General features: G+C 40.3%; 1 protein-coding gene across 5 annotated transcripts in view; it reads right to left on the bottom strand.

Annotated features, from left to right (window-relative positions):
- AKAP7 (A-kinase anchoring protein 7) overlaps window positions 1-25,614 on the bottom strand; it is a 162,249-nt gene that overhangs the window by 15,358 nt on the left and 121,277 nt on the right. Inside the window, exon 8 of one of the 5 annotated variants that reach the window (XM_056566553.1) lies at window positions 24,625-25,068. The exons of the other annotated variants lie outside the window; for them this stretch is intronic. Coding sequence (XP_056422528.1) covers window positions 24,950-25,068 — 119 coding nt within the window. The 3' untranslated portion in view covers window positions 24,625-24,949. Of the gene's footprint in view, window positions 1-24,624; window positions 25,069-25,614 lie in introns of those variants that run through there. 5 annotated transcript variants of the gene reach the window in all.

The raw sequence follows: 25,614 nt of genomic DNA, 5'->3' as shown, positions 1-25,614 counted from the left end.
GTGCACATCTTGATAAAGAGCTCGGTACGAGCTAGAAACGCGTTGAAAGTGATATCACCATCCTTTTATACCTTTGATGTTGAAATAAAGAAAATCTCTTTATGGGAGAAGCGCCACCTTTGGAGAAATTTTTCTTTAACTACCAAAATCCGGAAACTGGGGTATGCCTTTCAAATAGCAAGGATAAAAGATACCTTTTATAGAAAATAGAAGGACACTGAAAATGGGGGCTAGATTTAGGTGTTTGGGTATGATTTCATATGTCTGACATAGGTTTTTCATTAATATAAGCTTAGCGCTAAGATAGAAAATTGTTACATGAGAACCCTGCATACAAACCAGTTCCTAAATATTTAAAGATGAAAATAATCTTAGAGAAATAATAGTCTTCTGAAATGTAATGGGCTGTATCTTAGTATGCTAGTGCGGGAACCCGGCTCCCTAAGGGATATCGCACACTACAAATTACAATCAGAGGCAATGGCTGAACAAGAAATACATCTGTGTTCTACATTAAAGCAGAACCTTGTGATGTTGGTTTAAAAAGAAGGAGAATGTGTTCAACAAGATGCCTTTTAACTACTGTGTGTTTTCGTTACACAATCACATTCACTGACAAGGGTTCTTTGTAAAGTGCAGAATGTGTGATTGTTTATATGTAACACCCAGGCAGACATTGTGACTTTTATATTTCATCAACATAAATAAGCAGCAATACGATAAATACTAAAAAGCCAAAAGAACATAGCAGCAGATCAGGTGAGAAATGACCTTACTGTATCTGACAAGACGCTTTTTATTTATTTTATTTTTTATATATATATATATATATATATATATATATATTAGACTCAAAATTAACAAACTAATGTAAACCAACATCACAAAAAGCATGGTAAGGCTATGTTCACATCAGCATTGTTCAAATCCATTATATGTCCATTATTGACACATCATGGAGGTCACTCATAATAGATATGAAACTGATTTTAACAGAAGTAAAATGGTAAAAGATATTAAAATATTAGCATTAAAAATAATGGACCATTAAATGGACACTGTCAGATACAAAAACTTTTGATATGTTGTAAAGCATGCAAAACCAATAGGTTTTGCAATTGATTTCATTGGAACATTTTCAGTATTTCATACTGAAAAAGCCAGTCAAACAACTGCCCCGCTGCCTGCTTGGACACATACTAGTTCTGCTGTGTCCATGCATCGTCACCTATGTCATGGACACACTTCCTTGATTGACAGCTGTGAGCGCAGAGCTCACAGCTGGAGGAAAAATCCTCCCACTGTCAGCTTGTGTCCCGCTACTGTCAGTGAGGACAAGCTGGGAGTTGTAGTTTTGCTAATGCTAGGGGAGATGTGAGCAGACAGCATACTGAGGGAGGGGGCGGAGACCTGCACAGTGAGGCCACGCCCCCTCCCTTTGAGAGGAATTCATACTAGTGAGCTAAATTAAAAGTGTAATAAAAAATAAATAAAGGTGCTAGACACATAAAAATTAGATGTACATGGCCAGGATTAGGTACTGAGTGATATATTAAAACAATGTTTTTTTTGTTGGATCTGACGGGTACACTTTAACATCCATTATTATCTGTTAAAACATCCGTTTGTCAGTTATTTTATAACCATTTCCATTTTTTTTTCTGAGCATGCTAGTAGCAATAACAGATGAAATAATTGATAAAAATAAGGGAGTTATTTGCGTCCCCATAGACTCCAAATGTTAAATTACTACATCCTTTATTACATATGTTATTTATGATGAAAAAAATCCTGAGTGCCTGTATTTTTTCTGCTCAAAAAAAAAAGCTAATAAAACACAACAGACAATAACAAAGGACAACAAAGATTTAAAAAAAGGCCCATTGACATGAATGGAATCCACTACCTTATTTTCACCTCCTTTGCTCATTGCTATAGTGGAGATGAGCAACGAAGATGAAAAACGCTGATGTAAACCCAGCCTAAGTAAGATAAAGCAGAGAAGCCCATGTGTAGTTATCTGGAATCATGATAAACACCTGGAAGGACATTTATCAAGCTCCGTAGTAGATTTTTTTTTGCGATGTGCGACTTTTCTATGCATGCTGCAACTTTAGATTTTTGCTTAATCCAAAGCACATTTCTGAAATCTGCTTTTTTTTTTTACTTTGCAGTGGCCATGTGTTCATCAAATGCGATAGTTGCTATTTATGAAGAAAAAAAGTTGCATCTCCATTTAAAAGTCGCATATGTATTCCAGGTCCAACCTGGCTTACAGAAAGTGCATGCGTCAGCAGAAAAGGAAATTAACACCCACTTTAACAACTGTTTTATACTGCATCATGAAATAAAGTTACTACATTAATGTTAATTATAGAAATTAATTATATAACTAATAACTATTAATTTTAAGGTTGAAAATACACACTGCACACCTTGTTAATTTTAGGACAGGTACATGCTGGCGAACCCACTAAATTTTAAAATTAATGTTGTGTTAAAATAGAATAAGGCACAAAATAATTGTCTAAGACTTTTTTTTACAGACTACACAAATAATCCATATGTGGCACAAAAATGTTTCCTTAAAAAAAGAAACATCCATAGTAATACAGCTTCATGCACATTTTGGGGTGGGTAACATACTGAGCAGTTTTTTATTTTTTATTGTGGCTTCACTATTGTTTATGTGCCTTTTGGGGCTGCGCTGTCTTCCATCCTGACATAAACTCTGGCCTCAGCGCAGCGACGCAATACTCCCCCCACCAACATCACAAAATGCGGGCTCAAAATTAAACAAAAAAGCCTCCAGAGTACGGATATTCATGGTGCGGTATAGTCTGTTTTAAAAATTTTTAATTTCTGAGGAGGGTGGATGGGTTGTTGCGGGATAGTTGGAGTGCAGCTATTTAGTGTCTGGCAGGCCAGTCAGGGTGTCACCCGATGCGGTACCTCCCCTCCCCCCCCCCCCCCCTGTCACTCTCTAGCAACGCTACTGGTAATAAAGGCTATTAACATAAGGGAAAACTTTTCTGCTGTTAAAAAATGCTTTTGTAAGTGGGTTTCCTGGGTTTTGCTTACGTGTGGTTTATTTATCAAGGTCGTGCTACTGCAATCCCCTCAAAAATTTCAGGGGTGCCAACATTTACGGCCATGACTGTGTACAGTATATATATTATTTCCAGTAAAATCTGGCTGCCAAAAAAGCCATCCTAGAGATGAGAGTAGAGAGCACAGATTCGTTGTTTAGTAATAGCTGCTGTGTGAATGGAAGAATGTTTCTATTCTTGTCACATTCCTGCAGTCATTCTCTGGCTGTTTATCATTAAGGATTTTAAGTAGAATGCATTTATCTCTAACTCAAACCATTGCTTTATTCTCCATCCTGGAAGTGATCCAATGATATTGGCTAATTATAGTTCAGCTTCATTCCTTTTACACTATAATACATGAATATATAACACATTCACACACTAGATGGATGGATTCACATTTGCTTCCTTTTTAGGCAGCCGTACACTTTAATAATAATAATCACCATAAAAATATTTATACAACATATTCTGCAGCACCTTATAATGCCGAGTGTAAAAAACTATAAGCAATAGCGGTAAGACAAAAAGCAAAAACTGCTTTATTTCTACAATGAGCCATCCTTCCATTCTTTATAAAGAGGTTATTGCAAGAAAAGGTGAGTAAACCAGTCATCAGCCAATCTCTGTGTGTTCAGGTATAAGTGCATCAAACATAACACACTGCTGAATGAGTGTGGGTGAGGAGAAAATAGAGGAGAGTGATAAGGGAATGTTATAAACCTGCCCTAAAAAGATGTGTTTTCAGGACAAGCTTAAAGGGGTTCTCCACCCCTAGACATCTTATCCCTTATCCAAAGGATAGGGGATAAAATGTCTGATTGTGGGGGTCCCGCCGCTGGGGACCCCCACTTCTCGGCTGTGGTACCCCAGACATCATGTGCACGGAGCAAAATTCACTCCGTGACGGATGACTGGAGATGCGGGGTGGAGGCTCGTGACGTCACGGCTATACCCCGCTCGTGATGTCACGCCCCCTCCCATAGACTTGCATTGAGGGGCGTGGTCGTGATGTCACGAGCCTCCGGCACTGCACCTGACAATCTAAACAAACCCTGGGTGCAGCAGGGAGATCGCATGGGTCCCACTGCTAGGGGACAGGAGATAAGATGTCTAGGTGTCGAGAACCCCTTTAAAACTATGAATGTTAGGAATTGGTCTGCCTGTTTAAAGTAAAGCATTCTAGAGAACTGGTGCAGCACAAGCAATGTCTTAAATACTAGAGTGGCGGTTTATACTTTGGAAGATGTTAGTCTTAGATCATTGCCAAAATGTAAAGCATGGGTAAGGTGATAGACAGAGATGAGGAAGGGGATGTAGGGAGGTGCAAACTGTGGAGATCTTTGCAGGTGAGGGTAAGGAGTTTAGGTTGTATTCTGGAATAAATAGGCAACAGTGACTGGCAAAGGGGTGATGAGTCAGTGTAGTTACCGGACATGAAAATGTGCCTGGCTGATGCTTTTAGGATGGGCTACAGTAGGGAAAGTTTACAGAAGGGAAGATCGATTAGAGTTAAAGGAGTTAAGGTGGGAAATAATCAATCAGTAAGAGTTTTAGCTGTTTCAAGAGTAAGGAAAGGGGGTTTCTGAAAATGCTTTTGTGGTGCAAGTGAAAAGAGCATGAGAGTGATTGAATATAGGGAGGGAAAAAGAGACCACAGTTTAGCATGAATCCAAGAAAGCAGCCTTACTGTCTAGGAGTTATAGTAGTGCCACACACTGAGATGGAAATACAGTCACTGGTGCAGAGAGATGTCACAAGAAGCGGTAGAGTATATAGCTGGGTGCCATTAGTGTAGAGATGTAATGAAAAGCCAAATCTGCTGATAATTTATCCAATATAGGCTGTGTAGAGAGAGAAGAGATGACCCAGGACCGATCCCAAAGAAACTCCAACAGTCCAACAGCTGGTCATGCCAAAATAAGCTTAAAGGGAATGTGTAATCTAGATTTGCTTTACTTAGATTAGAGCCAGATACTAATGTTTTCATTTTCTGATTGTAATTTTTTAAATTCTATTTTAGTACCTTGCTATTGGGGCAGCCACCTTGCCTGAGCTGTTTATAACAGCATTTAGAGATATGCTTTCCAGCAAGCCTTAAAGGGGTACTCCGCCCCTAGACATCTTATCCCCTATCCAAAGGATAGGGGATAAGATGTCAGATCGCCGCGGTCCCGCTGCTGTGGACCCCCGTGATCACCGCTGCGGCACTGCGCTATCATTACTGCACAGAGCGAGTTCGCTCTGCACGTAATGACGGGCAATACAGAGGCCAGAGCATCGTTACATCATGGCTCTGCCCCTCGTGACGACACGGCCCGACCTTTCAATACAAGTCTATGGGAGGGGGTGGACGGTCGTCACGCCCCCTGCCATAGACATGCATTAAGGGGACGGGCCGTGATGTCAAGAGGGGCGGAGCCATGATATCACGCTGCTCCGTCCCCTGTATCGCCCGTCATTACACACAGAGCGAACTCGCTCTGTGCAGCAATGATAGCGCAGTGCCGCAGCGGCGATCCCCGGGGTCCCCAGCAACGGGACCACGGCGATCTGACATCTTATCCCCTATCCTTTGGATAGGGGATAAGATGTCTAGGGGCGGAGTATCCCTTTAAGGACATAAGCTACACTGATAGCCTGGAGCTGACCCTATTCCCTTGTTTTGGAGAATTTTCCAGGCAAGCTCTGTAACCTGTGCAGAGGTCGTTGTGCAAAGAATAGGCGAGGTTATGCTCTGTTGGTCTGGTAGTATCTCACTGATATACATGTGTCACATTTCACTGTAATCCTGCCTGTGACAATAAGGAGGAGACTGCTTAAAAGTAACCTGAAATGAATAGAAAATATCTGCCTATTATTAGGCCTAGTGGACAGAATAAAATTGCAAGATTTTTGGATAATTTTACAGATTAAAGGGGAACTGACTGTAGGGTCACCTGCATTAACCCAAATATACAAGTAGATAGTGTGGATGAGCCCATTTCTTTTTATGGAGTGAAAATTGGTGCAGCTGTTCAAATGATATTTATCTTGTTGCGTATGTGTTAATTTCTTCTTATGTGCAATGGAGGCGGCTGCTGATGTATGTGCAACACTTTCTCTTGTTCGCTCCAGTCGAAAACCTTGTTACCTTTGGCCGCTAACTCTACCCCTTCATAAATATTCATCCGCTCCTCCTAAGCAACCCTGTGAAGGGCAGAGTTATTGGTAAAAGGGGCTGGGTTATCAGATAGGGAGGGCTGGAGTAAACTTTGTGCATACAGCAGCAGCCACCTTCATTGCACATTATTATTTATTTATATAGCACCCTTGGTTCCAGGGCGCTTTACTATAGGTAATAAGGTAATAATATGGGTTAAAATACATAACACAGATGCAAGCGCAATGAATATGATACAAAGTTATAACAACAAAGGCAAGTACGTGCACTCACCGCTCAGAGGAGACAGCTCGGCTTGAAGGTCCGGTCCACGGAAGGCTGGGTCACAGCATCGGTGCAGGTGAATGGACGCTCGGAGGCTTACACCGGCTGTTTCACACGTGTATGCGTGCTTCTTCCGGCCTCAAAGTTTGCTGTGACCCAGCCTTCCGTGCACCGGACCTTCAAGCCGAGCTGTCTCCGCTGAGCGGTGAGTGCACGTAGGTGCCTTTGTTGTTATATTTATTGATACTTCCTCTTCTTCGTATGTGCACCCCGCAGGAGACTTAACATGGGCCACTGATGTTATGCAACAGTCGTGCTTCAGGTGCAGTAACACTTTAGAGTGCCCTCTCCGTTTCTGATATTTTGTATGATACAAAGTTAATTGCAGACCTATATAGCGGAGAGAGGGCCCTGCAGATATGGCCTTACAACCTACATATGAAATATAAGAAAATTATCATAGTAGCAACCAGATGAATATCTCTGGCATGGCTGCACCGATTTTCATCTAGTAAGAATTGTTAGAAACAGGGTCACCAGCACCATCTACCTGTATATTTAGGTTAGTGTGAGTGACCCTGCTGTCAGTTTCCCTTTGTAGACAGATATTTATACATTATTAATGTTTTCTTAATGTAATTTTTTTCACTACATCTTGCCTGGGCTGTTTTTAACAGTATTTAGACATACCCTTTACAAGCAAGCTCCATGGACATAGATACAATAGACTGGCTTATAGTCTATTCACTAGAATAGGAATATTTTCTGGGCATGCTCTGTGATCTGTCTAGAGGTCATTCCTAAGAGAGGAGGAGGCTGAGCATTGAGGAACAACTATTGAGAATGGCGCTTTCTATCAACTGGTGTCAACCTTTACTGCGCTCCTCTCTGTGTTGGTAATAAGGGCACTTCTGGAAAGTAGTCTGTATACACAGGAGATCAATATTTTGCCAAGTGGCCAGAACGACAACTGCAAGACTTTGGAACTATTTTATAATATAGATGTTAAAATGAGAAGAAAAAAAAAAACACCAGAAACTCCTAAAAAAATATTTATATACACATTTCATCAAACAATAGATCATTTAATCTTCCCAACTTTGAATGCTTCTATAAATGGTATGATCTGGCTCCATTGATAGCATTACTCTTCTTGTATTCCCAACATTTTCTGCTCCATGCACTGCTTTTGTTTGTAATTAATGGTATGGTCTGTCCCCATGCTTCTTTATGATGACATTCATTGTCTTTCTCTGTAAGCGTTAAACCCAAATATTTTATTTCCTTACTTTCTAACTCTTCAACTGCTTGCTCTCATATTTCCCCCTCCAATGTTTTACACTTGACATTACTGATAAGCTCGCTCAATTGCTATATATAGAATAGCACTGATCATCTTATTGACCTAGATCATCCAGTGCTGTTAGCATAAGTGCTGTAAGTCAACCTAGGGCAGCAGAAAGAACACCAGAATTGGAATTGAAGGTAACTAATCTATATCCAAACTGTAATTTCCTCTTCTCTTCTACCTCATTAATATGTTCAACAATGTTTATTTTTCCCATGACTGTAACCTCCCAAGTCCTCAAACTCTCTGATCACCCTCAACCCCGACACCAAGTAAGAACCTTTTTACCTCTCCATCCTTCTAACAACAACTTGGTCTCCTATTGCTGTCCTTTTTTCATACCTGAAACCTTTCTTCCCAAATATTCACAACTATCTCACAGATTATGCTACTCACACCTACGATCCCTGTCTCAGCTTCTTCTAACCGCTGGTGATATTTCTTCTAACCCTGGGTCCCCTCACCAAATCCCATCCATTATGACGCCATCCAGTCACTAACCTGCTCTCAATATCACATAACCCCTTTAATCTCATACCCATCTGCCCTACCTCTGCCTCCACTCTAAGGTGAACTCTGGAACACTTGCTCTGTCTGCAACAAATTTTCCTACATCCACAAACTATGGTTCACAACCTACCCTTCATAGGTCTCTCAGAAATGTGGCTGCAATCATCTATGGTGGAATTCAACTTTCCTAAACCATTTGATCTTGTAAAAAAATAATAATAAATGTGTCAGCAGTGTTAGCCTGCTGTTATAAGAGAACTGCACCTTCATTTCAACTCCATCTCTTCCCTCCCTTATTTTGATATTGTGAAGTACACTTGGTCTCCATCTTCTCCCCCTCCAACTGCCCATCAGTTACCAACCAACTGGCCTTGTAACCACCTATATTGACCATTTCACTACCAGGCTCCTACTGTCTTTTAATGGACACCCACACCACCATCATGGGTGACTTTACATTCCCATCACCACATCCCAGTCAGCCACCTTTAACTCCTTAAAGATGAAGGGCGCACAGGTAAGCCCTTGCGTCCTGGTACTTAAGGATAAAGGGCATACCTGTGCGCCTTGGCCCTGTTACCGTAGTTTGATGCGTGCTCACGAGCTGAGCACGCTTCATACCCGGCGTGCTTTGATTGCTATCAGCAGCCAGAACCCACAGTTAATGGCGAACATCGCCGACCGGGCTGATGCCCGGCATTATCACTTTAGACACCGCAATCAAAGGCCCATACCTGCCTCTTCACCATTTAATCACCAGGCTAGAGCAGCAGAGCGCTGATAACACCGATCAATGCAGAGGCAAAGTTCAGCATTGAACAGTGTACGCAACTGTAAGATTGTATGTTATAGCCCCTATGTGAACTAAAAAGTAAGAAGTGAAAAAAAAAAAAGTTAATATAAGTGAATTATCCCTTCCTTAATAAAAGTTTGAATCATCTCCCCTCTCTTCCCATATTTAAAAATAAAATAATGTAATCAATTATAAATATAATCATTTGTGGTAACGCTGCGTGCGCATATGCCTGAACGATTAAAACATAAGGTTAGTTAAACTGCAAGGTTGATGGCGTACACGTAAAAAACAATACCAAAGTCCAAAAGTGCGCATTTTTGGTCACTTCATTTACCATAAAAAATTGATAAAAAGCCATCAAAAACTACATCAAAACAAAAATGTTACTGATAAAAACTACAGATCACGGCGCAAAAAATAAGTCTTCATATAGCCCCGTATGTGGAAAAATAAAATAATAAATAAGTTATAGGGTTCAGAAGAGGACAATTTTAAGCATACTCATTTTGGTGCATGTAGTAATCATTTTTTTAAAAGTAGTAAAATAAAAAAAAAAAAATATTGGGTATTCTTGTAATCGTATTGACCTACAGAATAAAGATGAGGTCATTTTTACTGAAATGTGCACTGTGTGGAAACAGAAGGTTTTTTTGTTTTGGTTTTTCTTTTATTTCACCCCATAGATCGCCATAGATTTTGTTATAGAATGACCAATGTCATTACAAAGTACAATTGGTGAAGCAAAAAACAAGCCCTTACATGATGGGTCTGTAGGTGCTTAATTGAAAGCCTTATTATTTTTAGAAGGAAAAAACCAAAAGCTCCTCTCCCTAACCTTCTCCTTTGGCCTCACACATTGGTTCTCTGTGGCCACACACAAAGAGGGTCACACATTTGACCTTGTTTTCACGTGCCTCTGTTCTATATCTAACCTTTCAAACATGCCCATCCACATATCTGACCATATTTACCTACTTACATTTTTTTTAATCTTCAACCTTCTTCTGCCAATCTCCACTATAACCTTTCTCCACCATACAGACACAGCCACTACGTTCTATAACACCACAGTTATCTCAGCTCTCGACACGAGTGTCGCCCCTTTCCCACAGTAGTCAACATATTAATACACAGCTCAGGGACACACCAATCTGACAAAACAACCACATCAAAGCAGCGCTGGAAAAGACTTACTGTCTGCTTTTAAGTCTGCTTTATTACTGTCATATCTTCTCTGTCTCACAGCCGCAGACTAGTATTTAGAACCTTTAACATCCTTCTTTGTCCCACACTGCCAATCACCACATCTCATCTCAGCTAAAGACTTTGCCACGTACTTAAAACGCACATCGACAACATCAAAGAAAGCGGTAACTTGCAGTGCCCATGGCCTATCTTTACATAGGCCCAGCACTCTTCCCTCATAACATACTTATCCACTGTTACTGAAGACAAAGGGGGAGATTTATCAAAACCTGTCCAGAGGAAAAGTTACTCAGTTTAAGCAAACGTATTTTGTTAAAAAGTTTGACTATGCAATAACAGAAAAACTATGTAAATGCATTGACCCACAGAATAAAAGATAACATTTTGTCAGTTTTAACATAAAGTGCACTGTGTGAAAAAATGAACCCCCCCAAAAGTTGCAGTTTAATTGATGTACAATTGGTCGTGCAAAAAACAATCCCTTCATTTTAAACAAAACTTTCCCAACTAAGACCCATGTTTTGCAAATTGCAGATAGTCCTCCTTGCCCACCACCATTTTGATAATATGGAACAGAACAAGTTTTTGAAAGCATTTCAGCACAAGAGGTGTTAAAGCTATGGAATGGTAAGAATTACCAGAAATTCATCATCACAAAATGACCTATTGTTTAAATCATTTTTTTATTATGTTAAACATACATTTTAATATGGGGAAGCCTTTTTCATTTTCCATTTTACTATCTATATTTTAATATACTCCTAAAAATGTGCAATTTTCATAATAAGATTACAGCAAGAGGTGACACCAGTATATAGAGAGGACAAGCAATGATGTTCATTTTTCCCATTTATATGCATGTCAATGGGACAACTCTTGTCTATTGTTGCCTTAGTCCATGGAACTTTCTGTAAAGCATATCTCTAAGTTCAGTTAAAAACAGCTCAGGCAGATGGCTTCCCCACAATAATGTGTAAAAAATAAAGACTAAATCAGAATATAAGAACCAATTAGAAACAAGAACATGTTTCAGAATCTGATTCTTATCAGTAAACAAAAATCAAGACAAAGATTTATATACAATAACAAAATGTTCATAGCGGCAAGTAGTTTAAAGACAGCGTGTGAGGAAGGGAACAAGCAGGAGGGCAAAAAGGTGTATTAGAGCTGCGTACAGGAGATACAAAGGTCTCAGTAGAATAATAGATACAAGGTTAATGTCCTATACTGATCTGAGGTTTTTTTTTTATTATGTTTATTGGATAACCCCTTTAACCACTGGTGCTGATTTTGGCCACAGTAAAACATGAACTGGCCAGGAAGTAAATGTAAGACCCCACTACCAATCTGCCTTTAAAGGGGTTATCCAGGAAAAAACTTTTTTTTATATATCAACTGGCTCCGGAAAGTTAAACAGATTTGTAAATTACTTCTATTAAAAAATCTTAATCCTTCCAGTACTTATGAGCTTCTGAAGTTAAGGTTGTTCTTTTCTGTCTGAGAGTTCTCTGATGACACGTGTCTCGGGAAACGCCCAGTTTAGAAGCAAATTCCCATAGCAAACCTCTTCTAAACTGGGCGTTTCCCGAGACAGGTGTCATCAGAGAACTCTCAGACAGAAAAGAACAGCCTTAACTTCAGAAGCTCATAAGTACTGGAAGGATTAAGATTTTTTTTAATAGAAGTAATTTACAAATCTGTTTAACTTTCTGGAGCCAGTTGATATATAAAAAAAAAGTTTTTTCCTGGAATACCCCTTTAATTCCATAAAATCCAGGCCTAAATACAGGCATCAGCAAAGTCTTAAGCAGCTATGGTCTACTAGGAATTCAACTACACTTGGGGTCCTCATAACTCAGTCAGCTTTCCCAGGATATATACTTCTTGAAACCTGGTAGCTACTTCTTGCAGATACCTGGGGAAATATAGCAATCCCCGACCCCCATTCCTGTTACTGTTTCACAAATAACAAAAATGTTTTAACATACTTTACTCTTGGTTCATGACTATCAGTATATCACCGAAAATTTACGTCTAAATCTTACCAGAAAGATGCTAAACATTTCCCGCCACTATTCAGAACTAGGATTGAATGAATAAACAGTAAGATTCACTAAACCTGAATCTAATGAATCGGTCATTAATTCATTTAGTCTTGTACACGTTGTTCCGCTTTCTAAGTGTTCCTATTCCCTGAACAAGTCTGTTATAAGACATTCCAGAGACTCATTCAAGATGTCTCTAGTAAACCAGAAAACTCAGAAAGTAGATCAGCTTTTACAACTTAAAATGAATCAATGGACAATCCATTAGATTCGGGTTTGGCCAATCTTACTGTAGGTTTGCTCAACTTTATTTAGGACAATTGTCTTAAACAGTTCTCTGATGGCCAACTAGACCAACGCTAACCATGGTTGGATCTTGTATCATAGACCAGAGACTGTAACACAATTAAATGTGCATGTTAGAACTACAGGAATAGAACTAAACATAATAAGCTATGATATGACATGCAAAACCTGACATTGACAACTACAAAAACCTGACATTGACAACTACAAAAACCTGGTATTTTAGAAAAGCCAAATCGAATACTTCAATAAAATGTAAGGAAGAATTTAGTCTTCTAGTGTGGAATTATGTACAAAATTATTAACAAAATATCTTTTCTCCATCCTTCCCTGCCATTGTATGTTACAGAGTGTTCTGTAGGAAACTTTTGCATGGATGGCAGCTTGAACAAAACAAGTGAGAAGCATGTTACAACTGAAGTGAGTGGTGGTGACATCACTCTGAAGGAGTTGGTGACATTTTGACTTTCTTTCTTATGCATGAGGTAGCCTGCATGATTTTATAAGTATTTTGGCACATCCTATTTTTCTCTTAAGAGTGTTCTCTGAGACATTCATGTTTATGACCGAACATGTAATCTACCTACCTGGTTTTAGGAACTGGAGTCTACTCATTATGAGTATGATAAGTGATACAGGTGCCATAAATGACAAACTCATGATGTCACAAGATGATTTAAAGGGGCACTCCCAGTTCCAAGCACACTGTAGCCTACAGTCAGATGCCTCATTTATTGAGCTACTCTTTTGTAGTAGCAGCTGCAGGGGAAATGTACAGCCAGAAGCACCTGTTACCACCAGTTGATCATCTGGATAGTTTCGTTACAGAAGAGGGTCATTTTTATTAAATATCCCTGTTAAGATACTCTGTCTAACTTTGCTGTCGACTAAGGTGCTTCTGGCCTCCAGAGACACTGGTCTCGTTTTATGGTCTTTAGCTTGATTCCACACACAGGGCTCTCCTTCTCAGCACCCTCTGCTTAAAGGGGTACTCCAACCCTGGGTATCTTATCCTCTATCAAAAGGATCACAGCCCACTCCCATAGACGTGAATGAAGGAGGCGTGGCATGATGTCACGACCACAGCTGCCCGAACCCAGCATTTTTAACAAAAAAGGTTCAGAATGGCAGTGTGCCACCCAGAGAAAGCCGGGGTCCCAGCGGCCGAAGCCCCCGTGATCAGACACCTTATCCCCTATCCTTTTGATAGGGGATAGGATGTACAGGGATGGATTTCCCCTTTAAGCATCTCCCCACTGCCCCATGTTCTATGATATTTATAATTTCTTCCCTACCCAATGCCAACGCTGTGTGCAAACATCCCCCTCCCTCCACCTCTTCCATACAGAATTTCCTCTACTTTCTTGAATCTGAGTGATTGGGATATTGAACTCAGAGTGAATAAGAGCCATTGCCATAACAACTGGAGCTGGCTATGGATTTGCTGTGTCTCCCTGCTGATCCTGGGGGGCACATGAAAAATTATTTTGCTATTTACACACTGTGGCAGTGAGGCTTTTAAGGGGCATATTTTAGTGGGTGCAGAAAATAAAAAGGTCTCTCTCCTCTGTGGTGTGTCCAAACCCTGGAGGAGACCTGGACTGGGACTGTGGAGAGAAGATACCACCCCAGACACTCAATGCAGGCAGCCTGTGTCCTAAACTAACTGACGTTAGCCTTTTGAAGTAAAGCTGGCTAAACCAATGCCAAATGTTAAGTTAGCCGACAGCTATCTCTCCTGAGACCTCCATAACCATAAACACTCAGCCGAGTATGTGTGTGTTCTAACATGAAATAGGGGTGAAGTCGCTGTAAAACACCAGAACAAAAACATCAAGAGTGGAAATTCTACAAGAAATACTTATTATTTGTGGATTATAGATGGATTCTGACAGGCTTGGCTAGCACGTCTTATGCATATGGGGGCCATAAAGATGTATTGCCTACATTACTGATCGGACCCAGATACTGAAATGTATAGTTCCTAGGAGTCTATTACCTTTGTGATGGTATTTCAATACTTCAATTGCCCAGCCCTGCATATGGAAGGTAAACATTTCAATGAATTAACTTTGCTTATTGTACAGAAGTGTTTTTCACATTCTAAAACATAAACTAGGCAATAAAAGCAGAAACCATTAAACCCTTGCTGTGAAGTTAATCACAACAGGGTAACAATTACATCCTTCAAGTAAGCGATCTTATATATTTATTATCAAATGTACAGAAGTATTAGAAGGTGAAAAGAATGACACTGATGCAGGAAAAACAACAACAATGATTTAAAGGTGTAGTCCTGTGGTTAACTTATTTAAAAAAAAATGGTCAAGTCAGAACCCCCTCTTAGCTTTCTTGCCCCCATGCCGCTGCCACCTCTATCATGGAGCTCTGGCTCCTGCTGTGCACAGCTTCTGAGTTTGGTGATGTCACACATCTGTTTATCCAATCAGCAGCCAAAACAGTTTATTGGCTGAGCAGGGTGTGACATCACTTCCCCAAACCCAGGTATACTGACAGTGGCACGGGAGCAATCTCTTTTCTTTTTTTATCACTCCCTCCCTGGCCAGTTTTTAAAAAGAAGTTAATCTCCAGAATACCCCTTTAAGGAGCTCGCTGCTTTCCATGGACACCTGATGATAATGTAAAGCCTGAGAAATCCTCCCTTCATATCCGTATCCCTAATGGGACAATGGAGAGAATTTCAGTCCTAGAGATTTATCAGATCAGCATTATCTATTATACGTCACTGGCTTGTCAAATAAGATGAAGCAAGCTAAGGCTATTTCTGTCTAGGTCCGATGATACCTGTGCACAGCAGGAACTAGTCGGATGCCTACAGCTTTTGTAAAGAAAAAAAATAGATTATAATGACATCATTAAGTGATTGTTTAGCTGCAGTAACAGAAATGTAATTATAAGACACAAATAAGTAACAGGTTCAAGTGCCTTATGGTAATCTTAGAAGTAAAGAGCAGTTTCTCCTCAAGCTATTTCATCGATCAGCTAACATTATTACTTCTTAAAGCTGAATTGTAAACGAGACACTTATTACCTAATACAAATGAATAGGCACTCTGACTGCATGTTCATTAAATGCTGGGGCCTTTCTATTCACTGAAACTTACCAAGAGTGCAGTGAGGGCATAGTATACCTCCAACCAAAAATAAAAACTTGTTTACTAAAGAGATTTTGAATTCAGAAAAAAAAACCTTGATGGATGATCTGTTTGGGCCCCTGGGCTGGGCCTTGCTAGCACCCCTGCTAGTTTCTTCCCTCTATCTGCCCATAAAAAAGTCAATTACTTTCAACATCATGTTCCAGTGCAAATATACAGCTACAATTTTCATCACTGTATAAAAAGATTCGGAAGCCCCGTAAAGAAGCTACAGTGTCTGCAGAAACAGTGTAATTACAAGCCATATTTGCAATGCTAAATAAAATTTAGTTATAATCAAATTCTTCATTGCAATAAAAAAGCCAATAACATATGCAAAAAACTCTTTAATAAACTAGTTTATAAAACAGCAAGGGACCATTAAGTGCTCATCTTGGAAGCAGGCAGTAGAGAAAAGACCAGCAAATGGAATGAAGATAGATAGGACCAGTGGGGGACCAGGGCTAGGTAAGCACCGTATATACTCGAGTATAAGCCGACCCGAATATAAGCCGAGGCCCCTAATTTCACCCCAAAAACCCAGGAAAGCCTAGGGTGGGAAATACATCATCCCCCCCCTGTCATCATCCAGGCCCCCGTCATTATCCCCCCCCCCTTCATTATCACTGCCTGTCATCATCACCCTGTCTTCATCCCCCCTTCATCATCACCGCCTGTCATTATCACCGCCTGTCATCATCACCCCCCCCTTCATCATCACCACCTGTCATCATCACCCCCTCCCCCCCCCTTTCATCATCACCGCCTGGCAATCCCTTCAACAGTGGTCTTCAACCTGCGGACCTCCAGATGTTGCAAAACTACACCTCCCAGCATGCTGGGAGTTGTAGTTTTGAAACATCTGGAGGTCCGCATGTTGAAGACCACTGCGGCCTTCGTCATCATCCAGAGCACCCCTTTAGTTTTCTACTCACCTCCCCTCAGTGGGAAGGAAGGGTGAGCTGGTCCGGGCCATCTATGCTGCAGGGACCGTCCGGTGGGGAGGGTTAGTTGTTCCGGGCTGTCCATCTTCACCGAGAGGCCCTCTTCTCCGCTCCGGGCCCGCCCCCGGACTAGTGACATTGCCTTGATGACGACGCACAGGGACATTCAAGGTAGCGTCACTAGTCTGGGGCCAGGCCCGGTGCGGAGAAGAGGGCCTCCCGGTGAAAATGGACAGCCCAGAACGACTAACCCCCCCCATCGGACGGTCCCTGCAGCATAGATGGCCCGGACCAGCTAACCCTTCCTTCCCACCGAGGGGAGGTGAGTAGAAAACTAAAGGGGGGTCTGGATGATGACGAAGGCCCGGGCAGTGGTCTTCAACATGCGGACCTCCAGATGTTTCAACACTACAACTCCTAGCATGCCCGGACAGCCGAAAACTCGTGCTGAAAAACTCGGCTTATACTCGAGTATATACGGTATGTTTATTTTTATATTTTCCCTCTTCCCAGAACTATATTAGCTTTTATAAAACACTGGATAACCCCTTTAATGTATTGTTCTATTTAAGATGTGCAGTTATATAAACAATGTAGGCAAAGTATAGTATTAAAATATGCAAATTTAAACATACAGGGGGGATTTATCTAAACTTGTGCAGAGGAAAAGATGACCAGATGCCCAACCAATTTAGATTGTTTCTTATATTTTTAAAAATGCCTCTGAAAAATGGTTAAAGGGGTTATCCAGGAAAATTTTTCCGGAAAGTTAAACAGATTTCTAAATTACTCCCATTAAAAAATCTTAATCCTTTCAGTACTTATGAGCTTCTGAAGTTAAAGTTGTTCTTTTCTGTCTAAGTGCTCTCTGATGACACATGTCTCGGGAAACGCCCAGTTTAGAAGCAAATCCCCATAGCAAATCTCTTCTAAACTGGGCGGTTCCCGAGACACGTGTCATCAGAGAGCACTTAGACAGAAAAGAACAACCTTAACTTCAGAAGCTCATAAGTACTGAAAGGATTAAGAATTTTTACTAGAAGTAATTTACAAATCTGTTTAACTTTCTGGAGCCAGTTGATATATATAAAAAAAATAGTTTTTTCCTGGATAACCCCTTTAACAATGGTCAACTTTTCCTATGCACAGGTTTTGATAAATCTCCCCCACAGTCCATTATGATATATCATTTCAGTGCAGATATATATGAATCAAGATTTGATTTAAATATAGAAACATGCAGTGTTTAGATTCCAAAAAGGTGATTTAAAACTATTTATTGACCAGAGTATTACATGGTTCAGAAATTATTTTAAGCAGTTACCGTAAATGTCCATGTCTATTAAAGAACAGGAGACAAAACATGGTTGTGGCCATCTTAACAATGTAGGAATGGAATGTGTTAGCTGCGATATCATCAGAGCTAGTAAATACGAACAACAACAGATTAGACCATACATTACTGTGGACATTTCCCCTTAGCAGATTAGACTTTCCATGTTATTCATGACATTGAAAACTATGTTATCAACAGAACTGGAAGGCAATAACTATCAATCCTGATGAAGGCCAAACCAACAGAAACTGCAGTCTAGTGACACATCAGGGCTATGACATTGACTGTGGGAAAGAAGTGCCAACACAGGAAAGTCATTGTCACATAAAGTAAATCTGATTCTATGATTGACCGTAATAAATCTCGCAATCTATGATGTCAAAGACTAAACCATCTATTTGTAATGCACTCCCCAGGATCCCCACACGTGGATAAATAATTCATACTGTCCACGTGAAATTTTTATTAATATTTGATCCCTGTAGCATTTTTAATTTCCCTTATCTGTAATGGAAATGTTGTGGTAAATTCTTTTTCCAGCTTTCTTTTAACATAATATTTCAAGGAGAAAATTTGACAATTATTCATAATAATGAATAATATATGGCATATGATCCACATTTATAATATACAGTAATAGCATAGCCTGCATGCCCTAAATTCTTGGCTACAAAATGCTTTTCTTTTTAATTATAGGAACTAATGGTTACTGTCTAAGGCTAGGTTCACACGGCCGTTTTCATCCGACCCATTAATGGTCCGATTGGCTCTTTTTTTTCTGAGCCAATCGGACCATAAAATAGGTTGGATGCAAACGGCTACTACCGGGTCAAAAAGCTATGATTCTAGCTGCTGCAGCAAGTTGTTGGCAGAATGTTACAGCTGACTCTCACGACTGATGTACAGGTTAAGCCTGGTTCATCCCTGCATCATATGTTCATGGCGCTGTGCATTAAGGGTTGCCGCGGAATGTTAAAGGGCCTAGGCAGACAGCTGGAAGGCTCTCAAGCCGAAACGCGTCCTTGTACTACACTTTCACACAATAAATCTGCAATGTGCATTACTGGTGAGTGCTGGGTATCATCTTTCTTCTACCTGTAGTTTTACCCTACCTCGTGCACCACTGCAGATTCAACAGAAGTGGCGACATAGGCTTATAGTGAACTTAGCAAACACACATGGTGCGGGCCCGTCGTAATTGCTCCCGTAATGATGACTTTGAATGTGAGGCAACGAGTATTGAATCTTGCCTAAGAGACTGGGGATATCATCATGTTGATCGGGCAATACGAACGAACCCATGATACTCTTCTTGCAGGTGGCAAACGACGAGATAATGTTGACGGTATGGATCAGCCCATAATTTTTTCCACTCAATATAGTGATTATACAGCCATACGTAGAATCATTCTGAAATACATCCCCATGATTAGTGGAGATCCTGCATATTCTGCTGTATTTCAGAATGGTTTTCGTTGTGTTCCTAGGAAAGCTTCCACTATTGCCAACATGGTCTCCCCCCAGCTTTTTCTCCAGCAACACCCGTAAGAAACCTAACTGTCTCACATGTCCAGGATCCCATAAGTGTGGACACAGTAGATTACATTGTAACAAGACATATGTTGTGTACATGGTCATGTGTCGGGAATGTAACATATTCAATATGTGGAATGTACGACGAATGCGAGACTGAAAGTGAGAATTCGGAAGCATTTGTCTGACATCCCACACTTTGGTTCCCGACACATGTCCATGGTCAGTAAACACTGCTGACTTCCATCAAAGGAGTTTTTCAAGCATTTCAGTACAAGGAATAGAATGAGTCAGCACCCCTGTGCAAAAACTTCTTGACCGAGAGGTCTTCTCGATACTTAAATTGGGAACTAGATTCCTGATGGGGATGAATAGACAGCAGGACATTATATTACATTATTGAGTTATCAACCTGTAGTGAGTTCAATAATTATGTATTTCACCATATATCATTGTGTTGTGAGCTTCATTGCTAAACATATTCCCTAGTGGCAAGACCCTTCAGCCCTAGTATTAATAACTTTTATACTTTTAGTATATGTTTGTTACTATAGTGGATAATAGGTGTAGTAACCTTTTTATTCGGTTTTAATACACAGTTGCTAATTGTGAGTTGATACTGTTAGTTAAAACTTCTTCGCTCGCACTGGCTAATGTTTGTATTGGATAGTAGTCAGTATCAGACATAGTGTTATGATATAAATATCTATCTATCTATATATACAGTGGGGATCAAAAGTTTGGGCACCCCAGGTAAAAAAAAAATATTAATGTGCATAAAGAAGCCAAGGAAAGATGGAAAAATCTCCAAAAGGCATCAAATTACAGATTAGACATTCTTATAATATGTCAACAAAAGTTAGATTTCCATCATTTACACTTTCAAAATAACAGAAAACAAAAAAATGGCATCTGCAAATGTTTGGGCACCCTGCAGAGTTAATATCTTGTACTGCCCCCTTTGGCAAGTATCACAGCTTGTAAACGCGTTTTGTAGCCAGCCACGTGTCTTTCCATTCTTGTTTGAGGTATCTTTGCCCATTATTTCTTACAAAAGTCTTCCAGTTCTTTGAGCTGTCTGTCACGCACTGCTCTTTTAAGGTCTATCCATAGATTTTCAATTATGCTGAGTTCAGGAGATTGTGAAGGCCATGGCAAAACCTTCAGTTTACGCCTCTTGATGTAATCCCTGTGGATTTCGAGGTGTGTTTAGGATCATTATCCATTTGTAGAAGCCATCCTCTCTTTAACTTCAGCTTATTCACAGATGGCATCAAGTTAGCATCCAAAATTTGCAGAAATTTTATTGAATCAATTTTTCCTTCTACTCGTGAAATGTTCCCTGTGCCACTGGCTGCAATACAACCACAAAGCATGATTGATCCACCCCCATGCTTAACAGTTGGACAGAGGTTCTTTTCATTAAATTCTGTTCCCCTTCTTCTCCAAATGTACCTTTGCTCATTCTGGCCAAAAAAGTTCAATTTTAACCTCATCGGTCCACAGAACTTGTTTCCAAAATGTATCAGGCTTGTCTATATGTTCATTTGCAAAGTTCAAACGCTGATTTTTGTGGTGAGGACGCAGAAGAGGTTTTCTTCTGATGACTCTTCCATGAAGACCATATTTGTACAAGTATCTCTTTATAGTGGAATAGTGTACCACAACTCCAGTGTCTGCCAGATCTTTCTGGAGGGATTGTGCAGGGTTTTGAATTGTTTTTCTCACAATCCTGCGAGCTGTTCTGTCTGATATTTTTCTTGGTCTTCCAGATCTTGCTTAAACTTCCACTGTTCCTGATGACTGCCATAAATTAATTACATTCCAAATAGAGGATATTGACATCTGAAAACCTTTTGCTATCTTCTTATAGCCTTCTCCAGCTTTGTGAGCGTCTACTATTTTCAGTTTCAGATTTCTAGACAACTGCTTAGAAGAACCCATGGTGCTTATTGTTGGGGAAAGGTCAGATGAGTCTGGGCATTTAAAACCTTTAGATTGACATCACCTGGTCTTCCCAGATGATGATTGAGAACAATCCATGACACTGGCAGGTCTCAGCTTTGCAAAGGGGGCAGTGCATGCTATAATTTCTGCAGGGTGCCCAAACTTTTGCAGACACAATTTTTTTGTTTTCTGTTATTTTGAAAGTGTAAATGATGGAAATAAAATCTAACTTTTGTCTAATCTGTAATTTGATGCCTTTTAGAGATTTTTCCATCTTTCCTTGGCTTCTTCATGCACATTAATACAATTTTTTACCTGGGGTGCCCAAACTTTTGATCCCCACTGTAGTCACTATTATTGTTATCATTATTATTGTTTGAGTATTTTCTAAATACACCGAGATGAAGATTTTCTGTGAGTCCTTCTCAGTGTAGGTGGGGACTCCACTTGATCTGCTCAGGTGTCACACCTGGCGGCGGGGGGGGGGGGGTAGAGTTCTCCCCTATATAGACCGGATGGATACTAAGTGTTTATAGTACGACTAAGGAGGCTACGTCCACCAAAACGCGTCACACTATGGTTCGTGTGTGCTGTGTACCGTAACCCTGATGTTCCAATAAAGAAGCATTCTTATCTGTGACTGCGGTGCTGGATTTCGCTTTCATCTTTCTTCTGTATTAAACTAAATATATAGTATCTCACCTGCCTTGGCCGATCTGATCCTTCCTGCTGCTTTTGTTTACTTCTCTGCAGTGATGACGTGTCCATATACCCTACATCAGTGGCCTCAGTGGTACCGATTACTGCTGAGGTCAGTGACTTTCTGTGGGGTGCCCTGGCACGTCATAAGGGTAGTACTCAAAGAATGTGATGCAAGCAAGAAAACAAAGCCAACAAAGCTGGACGCAGAAAGAAAAAAAAAACAAACAGGTGAGTATTGTGTATTTTCTATTTTAACACAATAATAGGCTTTTAAAATGATTTAGATTACCCCTTTAATGACAGAAGGGACTTTCCTGATAAATTTTTTTTTAGCTTTCAATAAAATTGTATCTTATGTGTTGCCTGGCAATTCTATTTTTACTAAAGTGTTGACTCATAAGAAATAAATTGGAAACAGCAAGAGCCCAAGGAAAAAGGAAATGCAAACGGCTTCAATTTAATTTAAATGTTTTGTACAACATGTCATACTTTAAAACATCTCAAACCTGTCCTCTTGTTTGTTTTGCCAAGCATTCAAACACGTCTAGAAAATGAATCCAAACATTTTCTGGTGGCATAGTTTCCATTTTTTTACACTGCGGTATTATTTTACTGTTGTAGTTTATCAGGATATGTTTTATGTCTTATCTCTTGTGTTAAGCGCCACCTGAATTATTGGACAACATAACAGCATTTCTCTGTTGGAAAAGATCAAGTAGCATGGAAAAGATGCGGATTTGAGCAGGTAAAATCTCAATGGAATTTTAGCTCCAGGCGTGTGAATGAGATTTTACAAATTTCTTCCAGGTGTTACAGAATTTGTCTACACAGTATTTGACTGGAAAAGGATATTTACAGTGGAATGTAATAAAATCGACACTGAATCATCATGGAACACGTGCAGATTTTGCTATGGATGCGCCAGCATTAAATCTCCTAAATGTGCATTTACTGCATTTAGTCTATGGATTCACCATGCTAGCCCCTAAATGTAAATTTACCCTAAGGTATTTTAGTCTAGATGCCAGACCAGTGTATACAACTAAATTTAATGTCTGCAACAGGCAAACCTATGTGTTATGCCCAATCTGGATAAATAAACCAATACTGGATGATCCACACTGCTGGAAGAAGTGCATAATGCTTACTGACCACATTTCCAGCTATTCATTTCAATAGCTTTCTCTAAGATTAACATCTAGGACAATTTGATGGCAATTTCATTAAAGGGGTACTCCAGTGGAATTTTTTTTCCCAAATCAACTGGTGTCAGACAGTTATAAAGATGTGTAAATTACTTCTATATATAAATATATATAACTTAAAGGGGTACTCCACTGGGGACCCCCCCAATCTTGTATGCAGCACCCACCTGTGGAAGCTGCACGCAGTGCTGCAGCCTCTGAGTCTACCAGGTCACGACTACGGGGCCCCGCCCCCGCAATGCAAGTCATGGCTGTCACACGGGGGCAGAGTCGTGATGTCACGATACTCCAGCCCCGTAGTCGCGATCCGGTAGACTCCGAGGCTGCAGCACTGTGTGCAGCTCCCACAGATGGCTGCTGCATACGAGATTGCGGGGGTCCCCAGCGGCAGGACCCCAGCGATCAGACATCTCATCCCCTATCCTTTGGATAGGGGATAAGAGGTCTTAGGGCCTGAGTACACCTTTATCCCTTCAAGTACTTAGCTGCTGTATGCTCCACCGGAAGTTGTATAGTTCTTTTCAGTCTGACCACAGTGCTCTCTGCTTACACCTCTTCTGTCCGTGTCAGGAACTGTCCAGTGCAGGAGAGATTTGTTATGGGGGTTTGCTTGTACTCTGAACAGTTCCTGACACAGACAGGTGTCAGCAGAGAACACTGTGGTCAGACTGAAAAGAACTACACAACTTCTGGAGCATACAGCAGCTAATAAGTAATGGAAGGATTAAGATTTTTAAATAGATGTATTTTACAAATTTGTTTAACTTTCTGACACTAGTTGATTTGAAAAAAAATATATTGTTTTCCACCGGAGTACCTTTTTAAAGGAAGCAGACTTGAGTTTATCAGTTGGGAGATCTGATTCTCGCTATCAAAATATATATTTAATGGTTTGCCCCTGATATGTGTGATCATATGAAAATAAATTAAATAAGTCCAAAGAACAATAAGGGTGTATTCACACACAGACTGGATCCTCTGCGGATTTGAAGTTTTAAAATCGGCAACTGCAGATTTTTACAAGGCAATTCTTTGAATGCCTTGTAAAATTCTATCTCTGGACCTATGTCAGAATATCTCCGTAGAAGGAAACCTTGACTTTGGGAACAAATGGTGTATTTTATAGTGTTTGTTTTCAACAGATCTTGGTTTTACTTCATTTGATCTTGAATATTAGAATTTCATCCATTTAATAAAGCAACAGGACCAAGGAGACAGCAGCAGAAATTTACATTGCAGAAGAGAAGTGAAAAGGCCCTTTATTAGTGGGTATATTAATTGCAGACATCTGCCACCGCTATGCATTTATATGGATAAAGAGCAGCAGGCAATTAACACGCTGCCTCATATGTCCCACGTCACGAGCTGCCACCCCCTGTTCACACTTCACATGTCTTCTAGTGCAGGTTCAGTTTGATGCCATAATTATGACTGCTCCATTTTCTTCCTACTCCACACATATTATAGTAGCTCCCGGCCTGCATTAATGTGAGCTTTCGCTGTTTTCTTGTCATTACTATATTGGTGCAGTTAAACAAAACCCAAATGTTAGCACTCATTCCTCTGATGAAAAGTTACTGCATTTAGTGTTATTATGTGCTGTTTCACAAAGCTGGCTCCATTCTCTTACAAAATACATGCGGAGGTGGGGAAATGTAGTCTTAGACAATATTTTTTGGTATCCTTTGATAAATAAAATGAAGTAAAAATAATGATTGATGCAGAGCACCAAGCACAAGTTATACAGTAGAGTCAGGTATTTGCATCCTCATCTGAGCATGTATCACCCCGGTCTTCAACAACAAAGTGGAATGTTTAACCCTATGCACTTCCCAGACTTAAGAGCCATGCTACCTACTGCAGCTTAAACATATGCTGATGCCCCAAACCATGTCAGATCTGCAGTACTCGAGCACATACTATTGGAAACTTACAGAAAAACCGTCAACAGTGTCAACGCACTAACCTGCTGTTACAGGCAGGTAGTGTGGGTGACACTGATACTCACGTGTCCGCAATCCATGCTCCCAGTATCTCCATCTGTGCCCTCCGTTTGGCCGGC

Source organism: Hyla sarda, chromosome 3 (genome assembly GCF_029499605.1).
Source record: "Hyla sarda isolate aHylSar1 chromosome 3, aHylSar1.hap1, whole genome shotgun sequence".
NCBI lineage: Eukaryota > Metazoa > Chordata > Amphibia > Anura > Hylidae > Hyla > Hyla sarda.
Note: the sequence above shows the minus strand (reverse complement) of the source record. Positions and strands in the feature narration are given on the sequence as shown.